This window comes from Medicago sativa, chromosome 7, assembly GCF_051527215.1.
Source record: "Medicago sativa cultivar Bolivia chromosome 7, Bolivia_mono, whole genome shotgun sequence".
Lineage (NCBI taxonomy): Eukaryota > Viridiplantae > Streptophyta > Magnoliopsida > Fabales > Fabaceae > Medicago > Medicago sativa.
This window is the reverse complement of record NC_140755.1, coordinates 20,318,512-20,337,499: the sequence shown is the minus strand read 5'-3', so window position 1 is coordinate 20,337,499 and position 18,988 is coordinate 20,318,512. Positions and strand designations below refer to the sequence as shown.

Below are 18,988 nucleotides of genomic sequence, written 5' to 3'. Positions count from 1 at the left end.
AGCACAAGAACATTATTGGAACAAAATGGGTATTCAGAAACAAGCTGAATGAGCAAGGTGAAGTAACAAGAAACAAAGCCAGGCTTGTTGCACAAGGGTATAGTCAACAAGAAGGCATTGATTACACTGAAACGTTTGCTCCAGTTGCAAGATTGGAAGCAATCAGGTTACTTCTTTCCTATGCAGTTAATCATGGCATAATATTATATCAAATGGATGTCAAGAGTGCTTTTCTAAATGGTGTCATAGAAGAAGAAGTGTATGTCAAGCAACCTCCTGGATTTGAGGATATTAAATATCCTGACCATGTTTTTAAACTGAAGAAATCACTATATGGCTTGAAACAAGCTCCCAGAGCTTGGTATGATAGAATAAGTAATTTCTTAATCAAAAATGACTTTAAAAGAGGACAGGTTGATACTACACTCTTCAGAAGGACCCTTGGGAAAGATATTCTTGTTGTGCAAATATATGTTGATGATATAATATTTGGTTCTACTAATGCATCTCTTTGCAAGGAATTTTCTGAGTTGATGCAGGATGAATTTGAAATGAGCATGATGGGAGAGCTGAAGTTCTTCCTTGGCATTCAAATCAATCAATGCAAAGATGGAGTCTATGTTCATCAATCAAAGTACACAAAGGAGCTTCTGAAGAAGTTCAAACTTGAAGAATGTAAAGTGATGAACACTCCAATGCACCCTACGTGCACCTTAAGCAAAGAAGATGAAGGAGCTAAAGTAGATCAGAAGCTGTATAGAGGTATGATTGGTTCTTTGTTATACCTCACTACATCTAGGCCAGATATTTTATTCAGTGTTTGCTTGTGTGCAAGATTCCAATCAGATCCTAAAGAATCTCATATGACTGCTGTCAAGAGAATCTTCAGGTATTTGAAAGGAACAACTAATCTTGGACTCCTTTATAGGAAATCCTTAGATTATAAGCTAATTGGATTCTGTGATGCTGATTATGCTGGTGATAGGATTGAAAGAAAGTCAACCAGTGGCAATTGTCAATTTCTGGGTGATAATCTTATATCCTGGGCTAGCAAAAGACAAACAACTATTGCTATGTCTACAGCAGAAGCAGAATACATTTCAGCTGCAAGTTGTTGTACACAACTACTCTGGATGAAACATCAGTTGGAAGATTATCAGATGACTGCTAACAGTATTCCCATTTATTGTGATAATACTGCTGCTATTTGTTTGTCTAAAAATCCAATTTTGCATTCAAGAGCGAAGCACATTGAAATCAAACACCATTTTATCAGAGATTATGTTCAAAAAGGAATTTTAGATATACAATTCATTGATACTGAAAATCAATGGGCTGATATATTTACTAAGCCTTTAACTGTTGAAAGATTTGATTTTATAAAGAAAAATTTGAACATGCACTTTGTATCTGATTAAATGCTTGCTTGCTCCTGAATAGGATTTTAGGTTCTGAAGTTAGTTCAGAAGCGGTAGTCCATCAGAAGCTCTTTATTGAGGTTCTGAGGAAAACTCGCTTCTGATGATGACGTCAGCATCTGAAGTCTAGAAGCTGGATTTGTTGCTTCTGAATAGTTGAATTAGTGGAAACGTTGGAAGTTACCTTTTAAAAAGTAACTTCTGGCCCACTAACTTGGTAGTCACTCTGTGAACTTCTTACGTGGCCTGTATGTGTTGGTGTATAACTAAAAGGGCAATGATGATTTAATAGCTTTGAAAGTACTTTTCACGCGCCCCCAATTTTGTCATTAATGTTATGTTTGTTTGTCTCTTTTGAATTGCAATCGTTTTACTTTTAACACTTTGACAATTCACACACTACTCACTCACAACAAACACATTTGCTCTCAAACCTCTTGCAAAGTAAGCGCATTCTCTCAACCTTAGAACCCTAAAATCTTCATCTTCTTCAAATCTTCGTCAATCATCAAATGGCATCATCAAGCTCAAAAGTTTCAGAATCTACATCAAACAAGCAAAGCGTATCAGAATCTGGGTCCATCTACAAAGAGAAGACTATGGATATTCCATGGAAATCCTTAATCGTCCAAGTAGAATCACCAGTGGACTTCACTTCACTCAAGAAGTACGAAGTGGACATGGAAGGCTACGTAGAAACTCAGAAACTGTCTGGCTACTTCAACATGCTAAATGGGCCAACATATGTGAACTTGGTCAAAGATTTCTGGTTAAGGGCTGAAATCGTCAATAGAAAGCCTGTGAAGGCAGCAGATAAACCAGCTGGGTCGAAGAAAGGAAAGAAGGAGATTGAGTTGAATCCCACTTCCTTCAGTAGCCTTGAGATAAGGTCTGAAGTGATGGGTATTCCTGTAATCATCACAGAGGAGATAGTTGCTAAAGCTTGTAGAATGGATGCAGAAGGAAGGTTTCAAGAAATTGTTAAAAAGGATGATGTCCTTCTGCAAAACTACTACAACACTCTTCTGGGTGGAAACAAAGATGCTAAGCCTTCTGAAATGGAGATTCACAATAGAATGTTGGTGAAATTCAGCAATGATTGCTTCTTTCAAAGAGCAGGTGGGTCTGATCAACCCAACAACCAACAGAAGCTAGCAATCTATTTCATGACCAATCTGGAAAAGATAAACTTTCCAAGATATGTATTGGATCATCTCTGCTGGGCTATTAATGAAAGCACAGTCAAAGGAAGGAAACAAGTGCCCTATGGAAGATTGCTCTCTGAGATCTTTTATCAAGGGAAAGTGCTGGATTTGTTGAGAAGAACAAGGGATGCTTCTGATAAATGCTTCGAAGTTTCTACTGCAGAGAAGACTATCAGTAGCAAGACTTTGCATTCAATGCACTTTTTCAAGACAGCTCCTAAAGATGAGAAATGGTTGGAGTTGACCACAAAAGAATCTGAGATTATCAGAGACTTTCCTTCCATAGTTAAGGAAAGTAATCCTGAACACTTAGCTAGATTAGTAGCTGAGTACGTCTTGGAGGAAGATGCGAGGTCTCAGGAGGAAGCTGCTCTTGCTAAAGGGAAAGGCAAGAAGGCCAAAGCAGTTGCTGTGTCAGAAGCTGCTGTCTCTGATGCACCTAAAGGGAAAAGGGCCAGAACTAGTTCTGAATCTGATGCTGCTCCTACTAAAGGAAAGAAGGCCAGAACCAGTACTGAGTCAGAAGCTGCTATTGCTAAAGTTGCTAAGTCTGAAGCTAAACCTGTTTCTATCAAGGATAAAGGAAAGATGCAGAAGATTGGTGCTGCTTCTATTCCTCAGAAGAGAAGAAAAGGTAAGGCAGACTTGGTAATCACTCAAGAGCAGCTGGAGGAAGCTCTTGAAGAAATGGAAAAAGAAGAGGCTGATCCCAAGCTGAAGAAGAAGAAGGCTCCCCTTCAACTTGTGAGTCCTATGGTTGAGATGACTCCAATAAGGAAAAGGATGGCTGATGAACGTGCTTCTGAACTTATTGCAGACAAAAAGGATCTAAAAGCACAATACACTCATCAAAGAGATGAAAAGCTCAAGGCTTTGGGATTGGAAGACTGTGATAGGTTCTACAAAGATAAATTGGCTGAAGTAAGAGCCATTGCTGGTAAGCCCACTGAAGACAATGAGGAAGACGATATGATGCTCATTTTCGAAAATGCTCCAGAAGAGGGAACTTCAGAAGTAGTTCCTCAAGCTGCTGATCCACAGAAGATCACTTCTGAAGCTGGCCCTGCAGATCAGGTAATTCAGATTCCAGTCACCTCTATCCCCATTTCACCTTCTTCACCATCTGTACCTGAACCAATAGAAGACACTTCTGTCTTAGACAATCTTGCTCTCCATTACTCAGGTGAGTTACCCATAGACAAATCTACTTCAGAAAAGGCCTCTGAAGCAACTCCAGAAGCAGCTGCTTCTGAAAACGTTGTTTCAGAAAACCCCCATCAACAAACACCTGAACCACATAAACCCACAACACCCCCACAATCACCAACAGCTACCATTGACCCCCAACCAAACACTCAAACATCAACTTCACCACAACAACCACCAACTGAAATTGAACACTCCCCACAACCAACTCCCATGGATGTTGACATCTCTCTAGTCAATGTTCAAGCCTCAACCTCTACCACTCACATTGCCTCTGACCAGCCTTCATCTTCAAACACTCAAACACACTTTACCATTCCAATTCCTAACCCTGTTCAAGATCTGGAAATCAGTGATTCTGATCTTGAAATCCTTGAACAACCACCCACAAACATCCTGGAATCTGGATATATTAATTCTGAGCTTCTGACAATCCTTAGTAGATTGCATAATCTTGTGGATCAACGAAGGACAATTGATCTCACAAGTGCATATGAAGACTCCTGGGCATCTCTTCAGAACCGGGCAGCTGAGCTTATTGAAGAGATCAAGGCTAAATGCATCAGAGTCAAGCAAGCATCAGTCAGAAGGTTAATGGAAAATCTGAATCAGAGTCTTAGAGTAAGAAGTTCTACACTGCTCCTGGCAAACCAGCCTTTCTTCTTAGAAACGGATTACTTGACCAGAGAAGCAAGGTTGTGTAAGCTTCTGAAGAAACAGATGGCACAGCAGCAGCAAGAAGCTAGAGAAAGGGAACAAGCTCTTCTCCAGAGGCAACAACAACTTGAAGAACTGTTGCAGAAGAAAATTGAAGAGATGGAGAAGATGAAGAAACAACAACAAACCAACCCTTAGTTGCACACCCTTGTGTTTTTCTTTTTGTTTGTTGTTTGTTTTAAATTCCTAGTCCTTGCTTCTGAAAACTCAAACATATACTCCCCCTTCTTAATGCTTACTGGTTCTGACTGATTAGCTGCTTTTGATTATTGATATTCATGTTCCTATACTCTGCTCTGATTTATTTAGTTAATTTCCTATTATACTCTCTCATGTTTGAGTTTTTCTCATATCTTTTTGTCTTTTATGCTTAAATTTATTTCAATTTTTTTTGATAATGACAAAAGGGGGAGTATATGTGACAAGTATTTAAAGGCTCTGAGCCCCATTAATGGCATTTGAAATTTTTGAAAAACTTCTATCATTTTTTTTTACCTTATTGGTATAAGCTATGAACGAACGAAGGAGTATCAAAATTCAAGTAAAATTAATTGAACCATTCTTCTTATCTATAAGTTAATTCTTTCAATGATTCAATTTTGTTTTTAAGCTCTGATAATTTTATTGCGCGAAAAATGAATTTAATTAACCTGGATAGAACTTAGGGGGAGCTTACAAACCTCACCTTAAATACTATCAGACTCAGGGGGAGTTTGAGCTTACAAACCTCAGATTCTGAGCTTACAAACCTTAGAACCCCAAAGTCAACTTGTTAATTAGATTAACAACAATTGATCAATTTTAAATACTTTTGTTTGTCATCATCAAAAAGGGGGAGATTGTTGGAACAAAATGTGTTTAACAATGAACCTTAAAGAGTTTTGATGATAACAAGGTATTAAAAATTGTAAATTGGACTAGCTAATATTTGTTCAAGTGTACAGGACCATAATTATAAAGTCAAATCATCATTGGTTCTGAATGAGCAAATAAAGAGCAAAAGAAAATGAAGCTTAGATGATTCTGAAGGCAAAGCGCTCCTGAAGTCAAGCTGCTCCTGAAGAAATAGCGCTCCTGAAGTAAAGCTGCTCCTGAAGAATAGTGCTTCTGAAGACAAGAGGTCCAGAAGCCACATCATCAGAAGCTGCGTCATCAGAAGCTGCAGAAGTCATATCATCAGAAGCTGCCTCATCAGAAGCTATTTCACCAGAAGCTGAATCTCAACTGGATTTGCAAAAGATTCAAGAATTGAAGAATTATCAATGCAAAAGCTGTCCATTGGATTCGAAAACACAAACAAAGGATTAGTGGAATTTTGCAACGGTCATTTCAAAGATGTTTGAAGGCTTGTGCTTGCATTTTGGACGAAAGCGTTGACATTGTACTTTGTACGAATTGTACAACCACGTTCTCCACTACTCTGTTTTGTGTCCACGCTTCAAGACAAGAAAACAGCTCCAGAATACGGTCTCGCCTGCATATATGTTCCTTTGGATAAGGAATGGATTTCAAATTGGTTCTTCATAGGACAACAACCAAATCAGGCAAAAGATCATTGGTGAAAGATCAAGCTTCAACTAACGACTCTTTGGTGTGCTGGCAATTTCATAACGTCTCTTTCACACCTCTATATAAAGGAGTGAAGACCTAGAGAATTGGTAATGCAAGAACGCTAAACGAAAGACTCACAAGATTTTCACAAGTACCAAACCTCTGCTGAAATTGTTCTGCATTCACTTAGAATTTCTGTGTCTCAAAGTCATATCTTAGAAATTCTTAAGTTCATTGAGTCTGTATCTGATTTGTTTGTGAGCACCTCTGATTGTATATCAAGTGTTCAACCTTAAACAATTTTCTGTGTAATTTTGTTTAGTTAGGAAGTCTCTTGCAGATGTCTTTGCATGGTCCTATGAAGATATGCCGGGTCTAGATCCCAAGATTGTGGAACATCGGATACCGACAAGACCTGAATGCCCTCCTGTCAAACAGAAATTGAGAAGGTCTCGCCCAGACATGGCTCTTAAGATCAAGGCTGAGGTGCAAAAGCAAATTGATGCGGGCTTCCTCATGACAGCTGAATATCCTGAGTGGATTGCCAACATTGTACCAGTACCAAAGAAAGATAGGAAAGTTCGAATGTGTGTTGATTACAGAGATTTGAATAAAGCCAGTCCAAAAGATAACTTCCCATTGCCTCGTATTGATGTGCTTGTTGACAGTACTGCTCAGTCTAAAGTGTTCTCTTTTATGGATGGTTTCTCTGGTTATAACCAGATACGAATGTCACCTGAAGATAGAGAAAAGACGTCCTTCATCACTCCATGGGGAACGTTCTGTTATAAAGTGATGTCGTTCGGCATGATAAATGCTGGTGCTACCTATCAAAGAGGTATGACAACTCTGTTTCATGATATGATTCACAAAGAGATTGAAGTATATGTTGATGATATGATTGTGAAATCAAGTGATGAAGAGCAGCATGTGGTGTATTTGAAAAAGATGTTTGAAAGACTAAGAAAGTACAAGCTGCGGTTGAATCCTAACAAATGCACATTTGGTGTAAGATCTGGAAAGTTGTTAGGCTTCATTGTCAGCAAAAGAGGCATTGAAGTTGATCCTGATAAAGTCCGAGCCATCAGAGAGATGCCGACCCCTCAAACCGAAAAGCAAATTAGAGGTTTCCTCGGACGCCTGAATTATATTTCAAGATTTATATCTCACATGACTACTACCTGTGGACCAATTTTCAAATTGCTCAGAAAGAATCAGCCTGTTGTATGGAATGATGAATATCAGGAAGCTTTTGATAGCATTAAAGAATACTTGTTGGAACCACCTATCCTTGTCCCACCAGTGGAAGGAAGGCCTTTGATTATGTACCTGTCAGTGTAGATGATTCCGTAGGTTGTGTTCTCGGTCAACAAGACGAGACTGGAAAGAAAGAACATGCCATCTACTATCTGAGCAAGAAGTTCACTGACTGTGAGACTCGGTATACAATGCTTGAAAAGACTTGTTGTGCTTTAGCTTGGGCTGCCAAACGCCTGCGTCATTATATGGTAAATCACACAACTTGGTTGATATCCCGAATGGATCCAATCAAGTACATCTTTGAGAAGCCTGCTGCTACTGGAAAGATTGCACGTTGGCAAATGTTGTTGTCTGAATATGATATTGTGTACAAAGCTCAGAAGGCAATCAAAGGAAGTATCCTTGCTGAGCATCTTGCTTGCCAACCTCTTGATGATTACCAACCAATTAAGTTTGATTTCCCTGATGAAGAGATTATGTATCTGAAAGCAAAAGACTGTGAAGAGCCATTGATCAATGAGGGGCCAGATCCCAATAGCAAATGGGGATTGGTGTTTGATGGTGCTGTCAATGCTTATGGTAAAGGAATTGGGGCCATCATTGTAACTCCGCAAGGGCACCACGTCCCTTTCACTGCTCGAATAACTTTTGAATGTACGAACAATGTGGCTGAATATGAGGCATGCATCTTGGGCATTGTAGAAGCCATTGACCTGAGAATTAAGCACCTTGACATCTATGGAGATTCTGCACTTGTTATTAATCAGATAAAGGGTGAATGGGAGACTCATCATGAGAAGCTGATCCCTTATCGTGACTATGCAAGACGTCTGTTGACATACTTCACAAAGGTTGAGCTGCACCACATCCCTCGGGATGAAAACCAGATGGCTGATGCTCTTGCTACTCTGTCTTCCTTGTTTCATGTGAACCACTGGAATGATGTGCCCGTAATCAAAGTGCAGCGTCTTGATAGACCCGCTCATGTGTTTACTATTGAAAATACGCCAGGTCAGGCTGAGGAAGATGTGAATGATAAAAGACCTTGGTATTATAACATCAAACAGTTCTTGCAGAATCATGAATATCCACATGGTGCTTCCAACAGGGATAAAAAGACCCTGAGAAGATGGGCTAGTAGGTTCCTTCTGGACGGAGAAATCTTATACAAGAGGAACTATGACATGGTCTTGTTGAGATGTGTTGATGAACAAGAAGCTGAGAAATTGATGTATGATGTACATGACGGTACCTTTGGGACCCATGCTACAGGTCACACTATGTCAAGAAAACTGTTAAGAGCTGGCTATTACTGGATAACTATGGAGCGTGACTGCCACAGACATGCCAAGAGATGCCACAAATGTCAAATCTATGCTGACAAGATTCATGTACCTCCACATGCCCTCAATGTTATTTCTTCCCCGTGGCCTTTCTCTATGTGGGGCATTGACATGATCGGGAGAATTGAACCAAAGGCTTCCAACGAACATCGTTTCATTCTAGTGGCAATTGACTATTTCACCAAGTGGGTTGAAGCTGCCTCCTATGCAAATGTGACCAAGCAAGTGGTAGTAAAGTTCATCAAGAATAACATCATCTGTCGATATGATGTTCCCAACAAGATCATCACTGACAATGGTTCCAATCTGAACAATAGCATGATGCAAGCTTTATGTGAAGAATTCAAAATCGAACATCACAACTCTTCTCCTTATAGACCTCAGATGAATGGTGCAGTCGAGGTTGCTAACAAGAACATCAAGAAGATTGTTCAGAAGATGGTCACTACTTACAAAGACTGGCATGAGATGCTACCGTTTGCCTTGCATGGTTACCGTACTACAGTGCGCAGTTCAACCGGGGCAACTCCTTTCTCTTTGGTATATGGTATGGAAGCAGTTCTCCTTCTGGAAGTGGAGATTCCATCTATTCGAGTGATCATGGAAGCAAAATTAACCGAGGCTGAATGGTGTCAAAGTCGGTATGATCAATTGAATTTGATTGAAGAAAAACGTATGGATGTTATGGCTCATGGACGGTTGTATCAAGTACGGATGAAGAATGCTTTTGACAAGAAAGTCCGACCTCGAGAATTCAAGGAAGGTGAACTGGTATTAAAAAGGAGGATAAGCCAGCAACCCGACCCAAGGGGCAAGTGGACACCTAACTATGAAGGTCCTTATGTTGTCAAGAAGGCTTTCTCTGGCGGTGCTTTGATCCTTACACACATGGATGGTACCGAACTTCTGAATCCTGTTAATGCCGATATAGTCAAGAAATACTTTGTCTAAAAAGAAAAGAACAGCGTGGTAGGTCGAAAACCCGAAAGGGCGGCCTAGGCAAAAATGCGCTTCCCGGTGGATCGAAAACCCGAAAGGGCGATCCAGGTAAAAGTTAGGGATAAAAAAAATCAATATGAAAAAGCTCGCTGAGATTGTACGCAACTCAGGCAAGAATGAGCGCCTCGATGAGCCGAAAACCCAAAAGGGCGGTTCATGCAAAAATGAGATTGATAATAAAAGACAAGTAACTATATCTGGCAAACCACCATCACCTCTTGGGGCATCTGCAGCTGTCAATGATCGTCTTCATCAGAAGCTTCTGTACTTGTGAATTCAAAATTTCTATGAAATGTAGCGGTCATCGTGTTCAATGTACCACCAACCAATAAAATTACCATTTTCCAAGCTTTGTAAATCCGTGAAGTCATGCCTTTGACTGACTCTCACTCTTCTACATCAATTTGAGCCTGTGCTATTGTTTGAAACTCTATTTTCTTTCTACTTTCAATGCTATATACAAAATATTTTCTTTCCATTTTGATAATGTCAATGTCTGAAACAAACATTTTTGAAAATTGAAAAACCTTTTTCTGTCTATTTTGAAAACAAACCTGAGCAATAAGGTACATTCCAGTGAAACATGCATGAATAAATGTATATCAATGTCTATTTCAATACATGTTACAAGCAGGTTATTCCCTAGGATGATCTGTGGTCAATGGCAAGAATGAAAAAAAACAGAATGAAAATTTGAAAAAAATGCAAATGAAAAGCTCGCTAAGTTGAAAACCCGAAAGGGCGGCTTAGGCAAAAATGAGCACCCCGCTGATTGACAACATATGAAGGCAATTCAGGCAAAAATGGGGCAGTGAAAAGAATGTATTCCCGGTGAATCGAAAACCCGAAAGGGCGGTTCAGGCAAAAATGGGATTGAAGAATGAAAAATGAAAGAACTAAAGAATGAAAAGCATTGACCACAGATGCGAACATCCAACGTTTACCCAGCACTGACACGCCTAACAACGGCGACCTGTATCCAAGAATCTTCCAAGGGTCCCTCCTCTACAAGTTTTTATTGCCCTTAGCCATGGTTTTGATACGTCTTCCAACGACGGTCTCTCCAAAGAGGATTTCCATATGAATATGTTATAGCACGAGCCACTACGTGCCCAATCTTCCAATGTTTTGTCTGTCTCTGTGAAACTGCTCTGTCAAACTACAAACCAATCATGCATTTCAAGCATTCATACATGCATAATCATGCATTTTATGTGCTCATACATTTAATAATCTTGTTATACCATACATACATTTTGCATTTCCAATCTCAACTTTCAATTCAGTTCCCATCTCAATTCCAATTCAACTGTCAATTCAATCCAATCTCAAATCTCAAGTTCAACTCAGTCTCCACTTCCAATTCAATTCAATTTCAACTCTCAATTCAATGTCTATGTCTATGTCTATGTCTATGTCTCTGATTGTTTTCAACTTTCAATGCCTCTTTTAATGTCAACTTTCAATTCAATTCGAATCATTGTTAATTCACTCTCAATTTGCTTTTGGGCCAACAATAATGGTCATGTCTATTTTCGAGTCAAGTCAATGTCAATCTACCCTCAATTTGTATCTTGTTAAATCAAAACTTCCAATTTGTATCTTGTTATTGGTGAAGTGGCTAGTTCGATCCAAAGAACAACTTGTACCTGCTTATATGCCCATGCTTCCGGTCAAACGACAAGTTCGATCCAAAGAACAGTTTGTACCTTACTTATGTTTTGTTATCGGTCAAACGGCAAGTTCGATCCAAAGAACAGTTTGTACCTGCTTACCTGTTTGAACCTTCAATCAAGCAGCAAGTTCGATCCAAAGAACAACTTGTATCATCCTTTTGTCTATGCCTCCAGGTCAAATAGCAAGTTCGATCCAAAGAACAGTTTGTACCTGCTTACCTGTTTGAACCTCCAATCAAGCGACAAGTTCGATCCAAAGAACAACTTGTATCTTCCTATATGTCTATGTCTCCTGTCAAGTGCCAAGTTCGATCCAAAGAACAGCTTGTACCTATCCTGTATTTATATTCCCAGTCAAGCGGCAAGTTCGATCCAAAGAACAGCTTGTACTCACCCTCTGTTTGTATTCCATGGTCAAGTGGCGAGTTCGATCCAAAGAGCAGCTTGTACCTATCTTTTGTCCCCTGGATTGTCTACACTGTCAATGTCTACCTAAATCCCCAGTGATGTGACATGCTTTGTAGACTCCAGTTGCTTGTCTTGCATTCATAATCAAAGTGTTGCATGGCATTCATGTTTTTGAAAATCTGAGAGCGTATTTTTATGTCCAAAAACAGTGCAAATGTTAATATTTAAGTATCTTCGTCCCGTCAAATCAAAGACTCCGTCTCTTGACCCTCCGGACAAAGAAACTTAAATAGGGGCAGCTGTTATACCCTAATTTTGGACCTAAAAATACTTGCTCAAAATATTTTTCCATCTTTGATATATGTCTATTGCCAATTTGCTATTATTTTACACTGACATTTTACTCTGCTTTATCTCTCAATTTAGCTTTAAAAATCTTTTCAACTGTGTATTTGTCTATGTTTTCTTGCATTCCAAGTCATCCAAAAACATCTTTCTTGCATTTCAAGTCATGTGATGTTTCTCTGATCAATTGCATCTTTCTCTGCATCTCATTTCAATGTTATTTGCAAAATTCATGAAAAAGGGTATTTTAGTCATTTCCTGCCTCCAAATTCATTTTAGTCCTTGAAAATTGTTTGAGTCTTTACAAATGGTTTGAATAAGTCCTTGTTTCAATCTCATGTTAAAGTCCATTTCAAAAATTGCATTTGAGTCATTTTTAGTCAGTTTAGCCCCTAAGGGCATTTCAGTCTTTTCCTGTGTTAAAACTCTGTTTAATCTCTAAAAATTGTCTCTGAGTCTTTTAATTTGCTTGTATAAACTCTTGCTTTAATTCCCTGATAGAAAACCAGTATAAAATTGCATTTGAGTCATTTTGAGTTGTTTCAGTCCCTAGGGGCATTTTGGTCATTTCACGTGAAATTTTGACAGAGAGAGGTTCATTTTAGTCCTTTTTGTGTTTTTTATTTTTGTTTCACTTTAAGTTTTTTTTCAATTACCAATTTTAATTCATTTTTAATTTTACTTTTTAGTCCTTTTTGCATATTAGTCCTTCGAAGTTTTGAAAATTGCATTCAGAACCTTATTGTTTAAAACTTGTTTTTTTAGTCCTTTTTCTAAAAATTACAAAATAGTCCCTTTTCATTTCAGTCCTCAAAATTTCGCAAGTTTTCATTTTTTAAGTCCTTTCACTTAAATTGCAGATTAGTCCTTTTAATTTGCAGATTAGTCCTTTAGGTTTTCATAATTTGCAGATTGGTCCCAAAGTTAAGTCCAGTGTCCAATTCAACATGGAAAGCACCTATTGGCTATCAAATACACATGTCAAGCTACAAAAGGATCCAATCATCACAATCACCATTAAAAATGCCAACTCATTACAATCACAGAAACAGAATCACACATTCTCTCTCTTGGCAGTTACGATCAAAAACAAAAGAAACCCATAAATTCATCCCTAATTCATCAAACCCTAAATTTCCAGAACAAGGAATTGGATCGAATTGAAGCAAATTCGTTGCAGTTCTCAGAGATTCGAGTTCGAATCTTCATCATTGAACTGGAGGAACTGCAATCCAAGCACAAATTCAAAAGAATTGTGCGATCATAGTTCAGAGAGGTGAGAAGAAGAGAGATCGAAGCAGAATCACATCAGTGAAGAAGAAGAAGAGAATAACTGATTTATTTTCAGTTCAAGAACTCACCAGAAGCATTCGCAAGGATCTTTTGTTCGAATCTCCGAATTAAAACCAGGTATTCCTCAAAACTCCTTCGTTTTTCATCGCAAAAGCTCAACGAAGATCCACAAACACAAATAAACAGTGAATCGAAGAAGAACTTTGAAAAGATTCGAAAAAGTTTGAAACGAAACCCTAAAAATGTAAATCTTCAAAGATTCACCGTTTATTTTGTAAATCCAAGCTCATAATCATAATCAGTGAAGAAAATAGTGTAGATTAGGGTTTCATTTCAAGAAGTTACGAAAAGTTTTGAAAACCTAAAAACCGTAAGATTAAAGCGTAAATCTGTTCACATCTAGCCCTCATTTCGAAAAATAAGTTTCAGAATCATGAAAAGGAAGCAAAGACGAACACAACGGTGTAAAGATTTTCAGAAAAGATGTTCAGGTGCGGCGGCGCCACCGGCGAGCCACTAGGATGAGAGAAGAGAGAGAAAGAGAAGTGGGAAATGGCCTTGGACCGGCCTCTTGAGCTTTTAAAGGAGCATGAACCAGACCGGTTCACCTGAACCAGTCTGGTTCACTCCTGGACCTTGTGTTTGCACCGTTTGATCTAGGGTTTTAGGAACTGGATCAATCCAACGTCCCTGATACGTTTGGATGATCCAGGATCCACTTTCCCTTGGGCCTGGGCTCTTTTCTTGTGCAGGCTTTACATTCTTATGTTTTTCTTGCTATCTCTACGCTGCCTAATACTTTTTACACCTCTGTCTCATTAAAAAATCCTTAAAAATGCTTAAAGATTGTTCAAATCATTTTCTTGATATTTTTTGATGAATCTTGATGTATTTATATGTTAAGTTTTCATCAAAAATGAGGAAATATTTTGTTCTTTTGTTGATTCATTTCTTTTCCATTTATTGTCAAAAAATCTTGTTAAAATCTCTAAAATCTTGTGAATTTTCTTGCAATCATACTTGATGTTTAATACTAGTTTCCTATGAATTTTTGACATGAAAAATGGATATAAAAACATAGGTGATCTTGCTTGTGATGTTTTGGTGCCTTTTGTCAACATTTGTGAAGTTTTCTTTGCATAATTTGATTTCAATACTTGATCTCATAATGATTGATACTTGATGAATCAATTTTGTGATATGTTTGTCCTTGGTTTAGTGTATTTGGTGCTGTTTGTGATATATGATAACTAGTTTCTTATATGGCAAGTTACTTGAATTTTAACATGTGATTGAGTGCAAAATAGACCTAAGAATGTACCATAACTTTTTGGCTTGAGATTCTCTTGTAACTCTCACATTAGGGCTGAGCTTAAAACTCTTTGGAAAATGTCATAATGTGAGGGTTATGAGTCTTTTTCTTGCTTGGGATTTTGGTATTTTGTTAGGTGTACTTTGTCACTTTTTCTTGCCATTTTACCATGTTATTATGCCTTTTTCCTTGCCTATTTTCTTATCATCCTATGCCTATTGTCACTAACCACTTTGTTCATTGTTTCATAAGCATCCCTCATCATCTTCACTTCATTCCCCATTTCCTTCCTATTGCACTTTGTTTTGGCTTTAATTCATTTTATGTGAGACTAAGTTCTCACAAAGGGAAGTAGTTTGTATTTAGGCAAATGATGTAAAGGACAATGGATTCTAATGATGTACACCGACACAAGCACCGACACATGCACACACATCACATGGTTACTTTAGATGTATGCTTAGGGAATGCATGTTTAGATGTATGCTTAGGAATCACGATACTTAGAAAAATTCTCTTTTCCAAAAAAATATGAACAACATCACTCAAATGATTTTCTAAATAAACCCTGGGGTCCAAATTCCCATTGATTTTCCCTTTCTTTTTTAAATAAAACCTTAATGAATTTTAATCATACTTTGACTTTCTTTTGCAAAATAACTAATTCAACCTCACAATTTCACAATCTTATGCCCTTGAGGCCTCTCTCTCATTCTTCAAAATTCCAATTTTCAAACTTAAAATCAATCAACAAAAACAAAAACATTTTTGGAAGAGAACTACGGTGGATTTGATCCCTTAAAAGGGTACGTAGGCAAGGAAACAATATTCCTTCAATTCAAATAAAATAAAAATTCAAACATCTTCTTCTCCCTCCAATTCTTCACTTAGAAAACTCTTAGGTGTAAATATTATTTTTTCAAATAGCATTTAAAAACAAAGCGCGCGCGTAGAAAGTAAAGACGGTTCCTATAGGATACTATAGTCGTTATGGGTGCCTAACACCTTCCCATAGCGAAAACAACTCCCGGACCTCGATTCTCAAAGGGTTTTGCTTATTTTTTCCCTTCCCAAGAAAAAATGAGATATCAAAGGTTAAAAGGTTCAAACGTAATCAATGTTTGACACCCGAAAAACCAAGATAAAACTGCCCCTCCACCCTCCGACCACCCTAAAGTCGACATCTCCTCCACCGAACATTCCTTAAAAATCGCCAAATCAAATAGGCGGGGAAATTTTAAATTTAAAGGCATTTCCCCTACCCAGCAATCATACCAAAACAAAGTGTTCCTCCCATTACCCACCACACGTCGGATATTATCCTCAAACCACCTTCCCACACACTCCCATACACCTTCACGGACTCTAATGATAGTCCGCCACCAACACGATCCTTGTCTACCCCCATCCTTTATACGGCCCCCCATCTCACCATACTGTGCTTTCAGCACATGATGCCACAACCCTTCCTTATCTTTCAACAGTCTCCAACACCATTTCCCCAACAACGATAAATTAAAAGCTCCCACCTTCCTAACCCCCAACCATCCATCCTCCTTTGATAAACAAATAGAGTCCCATTTTATCCATGCTATTTTCCTAGATTCCTCACCACCCCCCAAAAAATCTTTTAAAAAGAGATTCAATAGAAGAAATTATATCTGCAGGGGCTTTGAAAAAGGAAAGAAAGTAAACCGGAAGAGAGGACAAGACAGACTTCAACAATACCAGTCGACCACCAAAAGAAAGAAAGAAATTTATTGTTCCAAGATGATAGACGAGCTTCTATACGATCAATGACAGGTTTCCAAAAAGACAATTTTCTTGAATCACCACCAATAGGCAAGCCCAAGTAAACAAAAGGAATGATTCCCTTCCGACAATTCAGCACTAAAGCAGCCTCCGATAACCACGAATCAGAAACATTGACACCTCTCAACATACTTTTGTGAAAATTCACCTTCAACCCTAATATCTCCTCGAACAAAAGTAATACCGCTCGCAATGAACGAACATTCGGCCAAGTTTTTTCGCCAATTATAAGTGTGTCATCCGCGAACTGAAGATGTGTTAACTGAACCTCATTGTCACACCCAACACCATAACCATGAAAAAGATGCTCCTCGACAACCGCTTTCATTAACACATTAAATCCCTCAGAAGCCAGCAAAAATAGAAATGGCGACAAAGGATCCCCCTGACGAAGACCCCTCTCAATAGGAAATTCTTCTGTTGGACAACCATTCACAAGGACCGATGCGGTTGCCGTCCCAACACATTCATTTATCCACTTCCTCCAGATAGTTGGAAAATTTATCTTAACCATCACTGTGTCAAGATACCTCAAATCCACTAAATCGTAGGCCTTTTCAAAATCAACTTTTAAACAATAAAAGTTCCTTGTTCATACGTTTCGCTTCGTCGACAACCTCATTGGCTATTAGGATACCATCTAAAATTTGCTTCCCTTTGACAAACACTGATTGTGTGTCTGACACCACACTTCCAACAACACCGCGCAGTCGATTACCTAAAACCTTCGCTAACACCTTGTACAAACAACCCACTAACGATATAGGTCGAAAGTCATTACACCTCTGCGGACTACACACTTTCGGGATCAAAGCAATAAAAGTTGAATTTATCCCCTTTGTCAATTTACCGTTTCTATGAAACTCCGTTAAGAACCTCATAAAATCTTCCTTTAATAATTCCCAAAATTGTTTAATGAAACCAAAATTAATACCATCTGGTCCTGGACTTTTGAAACTATCACAATCCCAGACCGCTTGCTTCACTTCTTCTAAAGAAAAAGGCTTTGTTAAATTTCCGGCGTCAGCATAAGAAAGTTGGCGAAACTGGAGTCCCTCAATAGCAGGCCTGGCCGCCCCAATGGATTTGAAATGAGAAGAGAAATGGTTAAAGACCGTTGCTCGAATATCATGCACTCCATCAACAATAACACCATCGACAGACACCACATTAATGGCATTATGGCGCCTTCGATTGGACATAAAACCAAAAAAATTTGGAATTTGCATCTCCTTCTTGTAACCAACTCATTCTCGACTTTTTCCAATTCATACTGTTTTGAACCCACTCCAATGAATGCAAATTAACGGATAAAGAATGGAGCTCCTCCATCTCGTCCTCAAGGAGCAATGTTTCTTCAGCTTTTAAATCTAAAAGGGCCATGCGGTTCTTAGCACTAGATATCTTACCATCCAAATTCTTAGAGTGTTGTTGGTGCCACTCGTTTGAATTTGCTTTCAAAATCTTCAATTTCTTTCTCAACACAAAACCACCCCAAGCTTGGAAATTGAACGAGTTCCATGTGTCACGAACGAAATCATTATAGCCCGGGAAGTCAGCCCAACACTTAAGCATTCTCAATGGACGAGGACCCCAATTAGCATCATCGACATGAAGCATTAAAGGAACATGATTAGAAAGCCCCCGTTGAGAGGCCACCTGAATACAATTAGGCCAAACATCACACCATTTTTCAGACAATAAAAAGCGATCCAACCTGCTCATTGAGACGCCATCACCGTGATACCACGTGAACAACCTACTGCAGATAGGCAAATCAATCAGATTACTATCAACAATAAATTTATTGAACATGTCAGCATCACCCTGCCTGAAAACCGACCCCCTCCCTTTCTGTTCCTCCATAAGTCTGACTGCGTTAAAATCACCACACAAGCATACACATGTGTCTGTATGATTAAGAACAAAAGAATCAACCGCTCCCACAGCACCCTTTTTGCCACTGAGTCACATGGTGCATAAACATTACAAATAACAATCTCTTCAGCTGTAGAAATAACCATCCCCTTAATTACCAGTGCATTACCGAAGTGCATTGATGACCACACATTGACACGAGAACAATCCCACACTGTCACCAATCCGCCAGAAGCCCCCATCGACGGTCTATAAGAATAACCACAAGGAGTGTCTCCCCAAATAGATTTGATCAACTAGTCATCAACCAAGTCCCATTTTGTCTCCTGAATGCACAACACAAACGAATGCTTTTCATTAACTAATCGACGAACCTCCACCTTCTTCTCACCACCACCAAGTCCCCTAACATTATAAGAGATAATTTTCATTACAACCTTCAAACCGCCCCACCGACACCAACCCCCCACACTTCTCATTCTTCGTCCGCACTCCCACTTCCCCCTAACGCCTCTCGCACCACCTTAATACCACCTGCTGCTCTCCACTCCCTTCTCCCTTCCTT

General features: G+C 38.8%; 2 protein-coding genes across 2 annotated transcripts in view; both read right to left on the bottom strand.

Moving 5' to 3' along the window:
- Window positions 1-17,059, bottom strand: part of LOC146904921 (uncharacterized) — a 32,975-nt gene extending 15,916 nt beyond the window's left edge. Inside the window, exons 1-2 of the mRNA XM_085728394.1 lie at window positions 16,462-17,059; window positions 15,996-16,360 (exon numbers count right to left, since the gene is read on the bottom strand). Coding sequence (XP_085584520.1) covers window positions 15,996-16,360; window positions 16,462-17,059 — 963 coding nt within the window. The remainder of the gene's footprint in view (window positions 1-15,995; window positions 16,361-16,461) is intronic.
- A 49-nt stretch (window positions 17,060-17,108) lies between these two features.
- On the bottom strand, window positions 17,109-18,665 carry LOC146904920 (uncharacterized). The gene is made up of 3 exons (XM_085728393.1): window positions 18,582-18,665; window positions 17,834-18,498; window positions 17,109-17,733 (listed from the first exon to the last, which is right to left on the bottom strand). Exons 1-3 carry the CDS (start codon window positions 18,663-18,665, stop codon window positions 17,109-17,111), a joined length of 1,374 nt encoding a protein of 457 aa, XP_085584519.1.
- Between the last annotated feature and the right edge of the window lie 323 nt (window positions 18,666-18,988).

What these genes read in the sequence shown, in the direction of transcription:
- LOC146904920 (XM_085728393.1), bottom strand. Translation starts at nt 18,665, where the DNA reads ATGGGGGCTTCTGGCGGATTGGTGACAGTGTGGGATTGTTCTCGTGTC. An exon ending in TGCACTTCGGTAATGCACTG is followed by an intron (nt 18,499 to 18,581) that starts GTAATTAAGGGG and finishes AGTGGCAAAAAG; the next exon opens with GGTGCTGTGGGAGCGGTTGA. An exon ending in GTTAATTTGCATTCATTGGA is followed by an intron (nt 17,734 to 17,833) that starts GTGGGTTCAAAA and finishes GTCCAATCGAAG; the next exon opens with GCGCCATAATGCCATTAATG.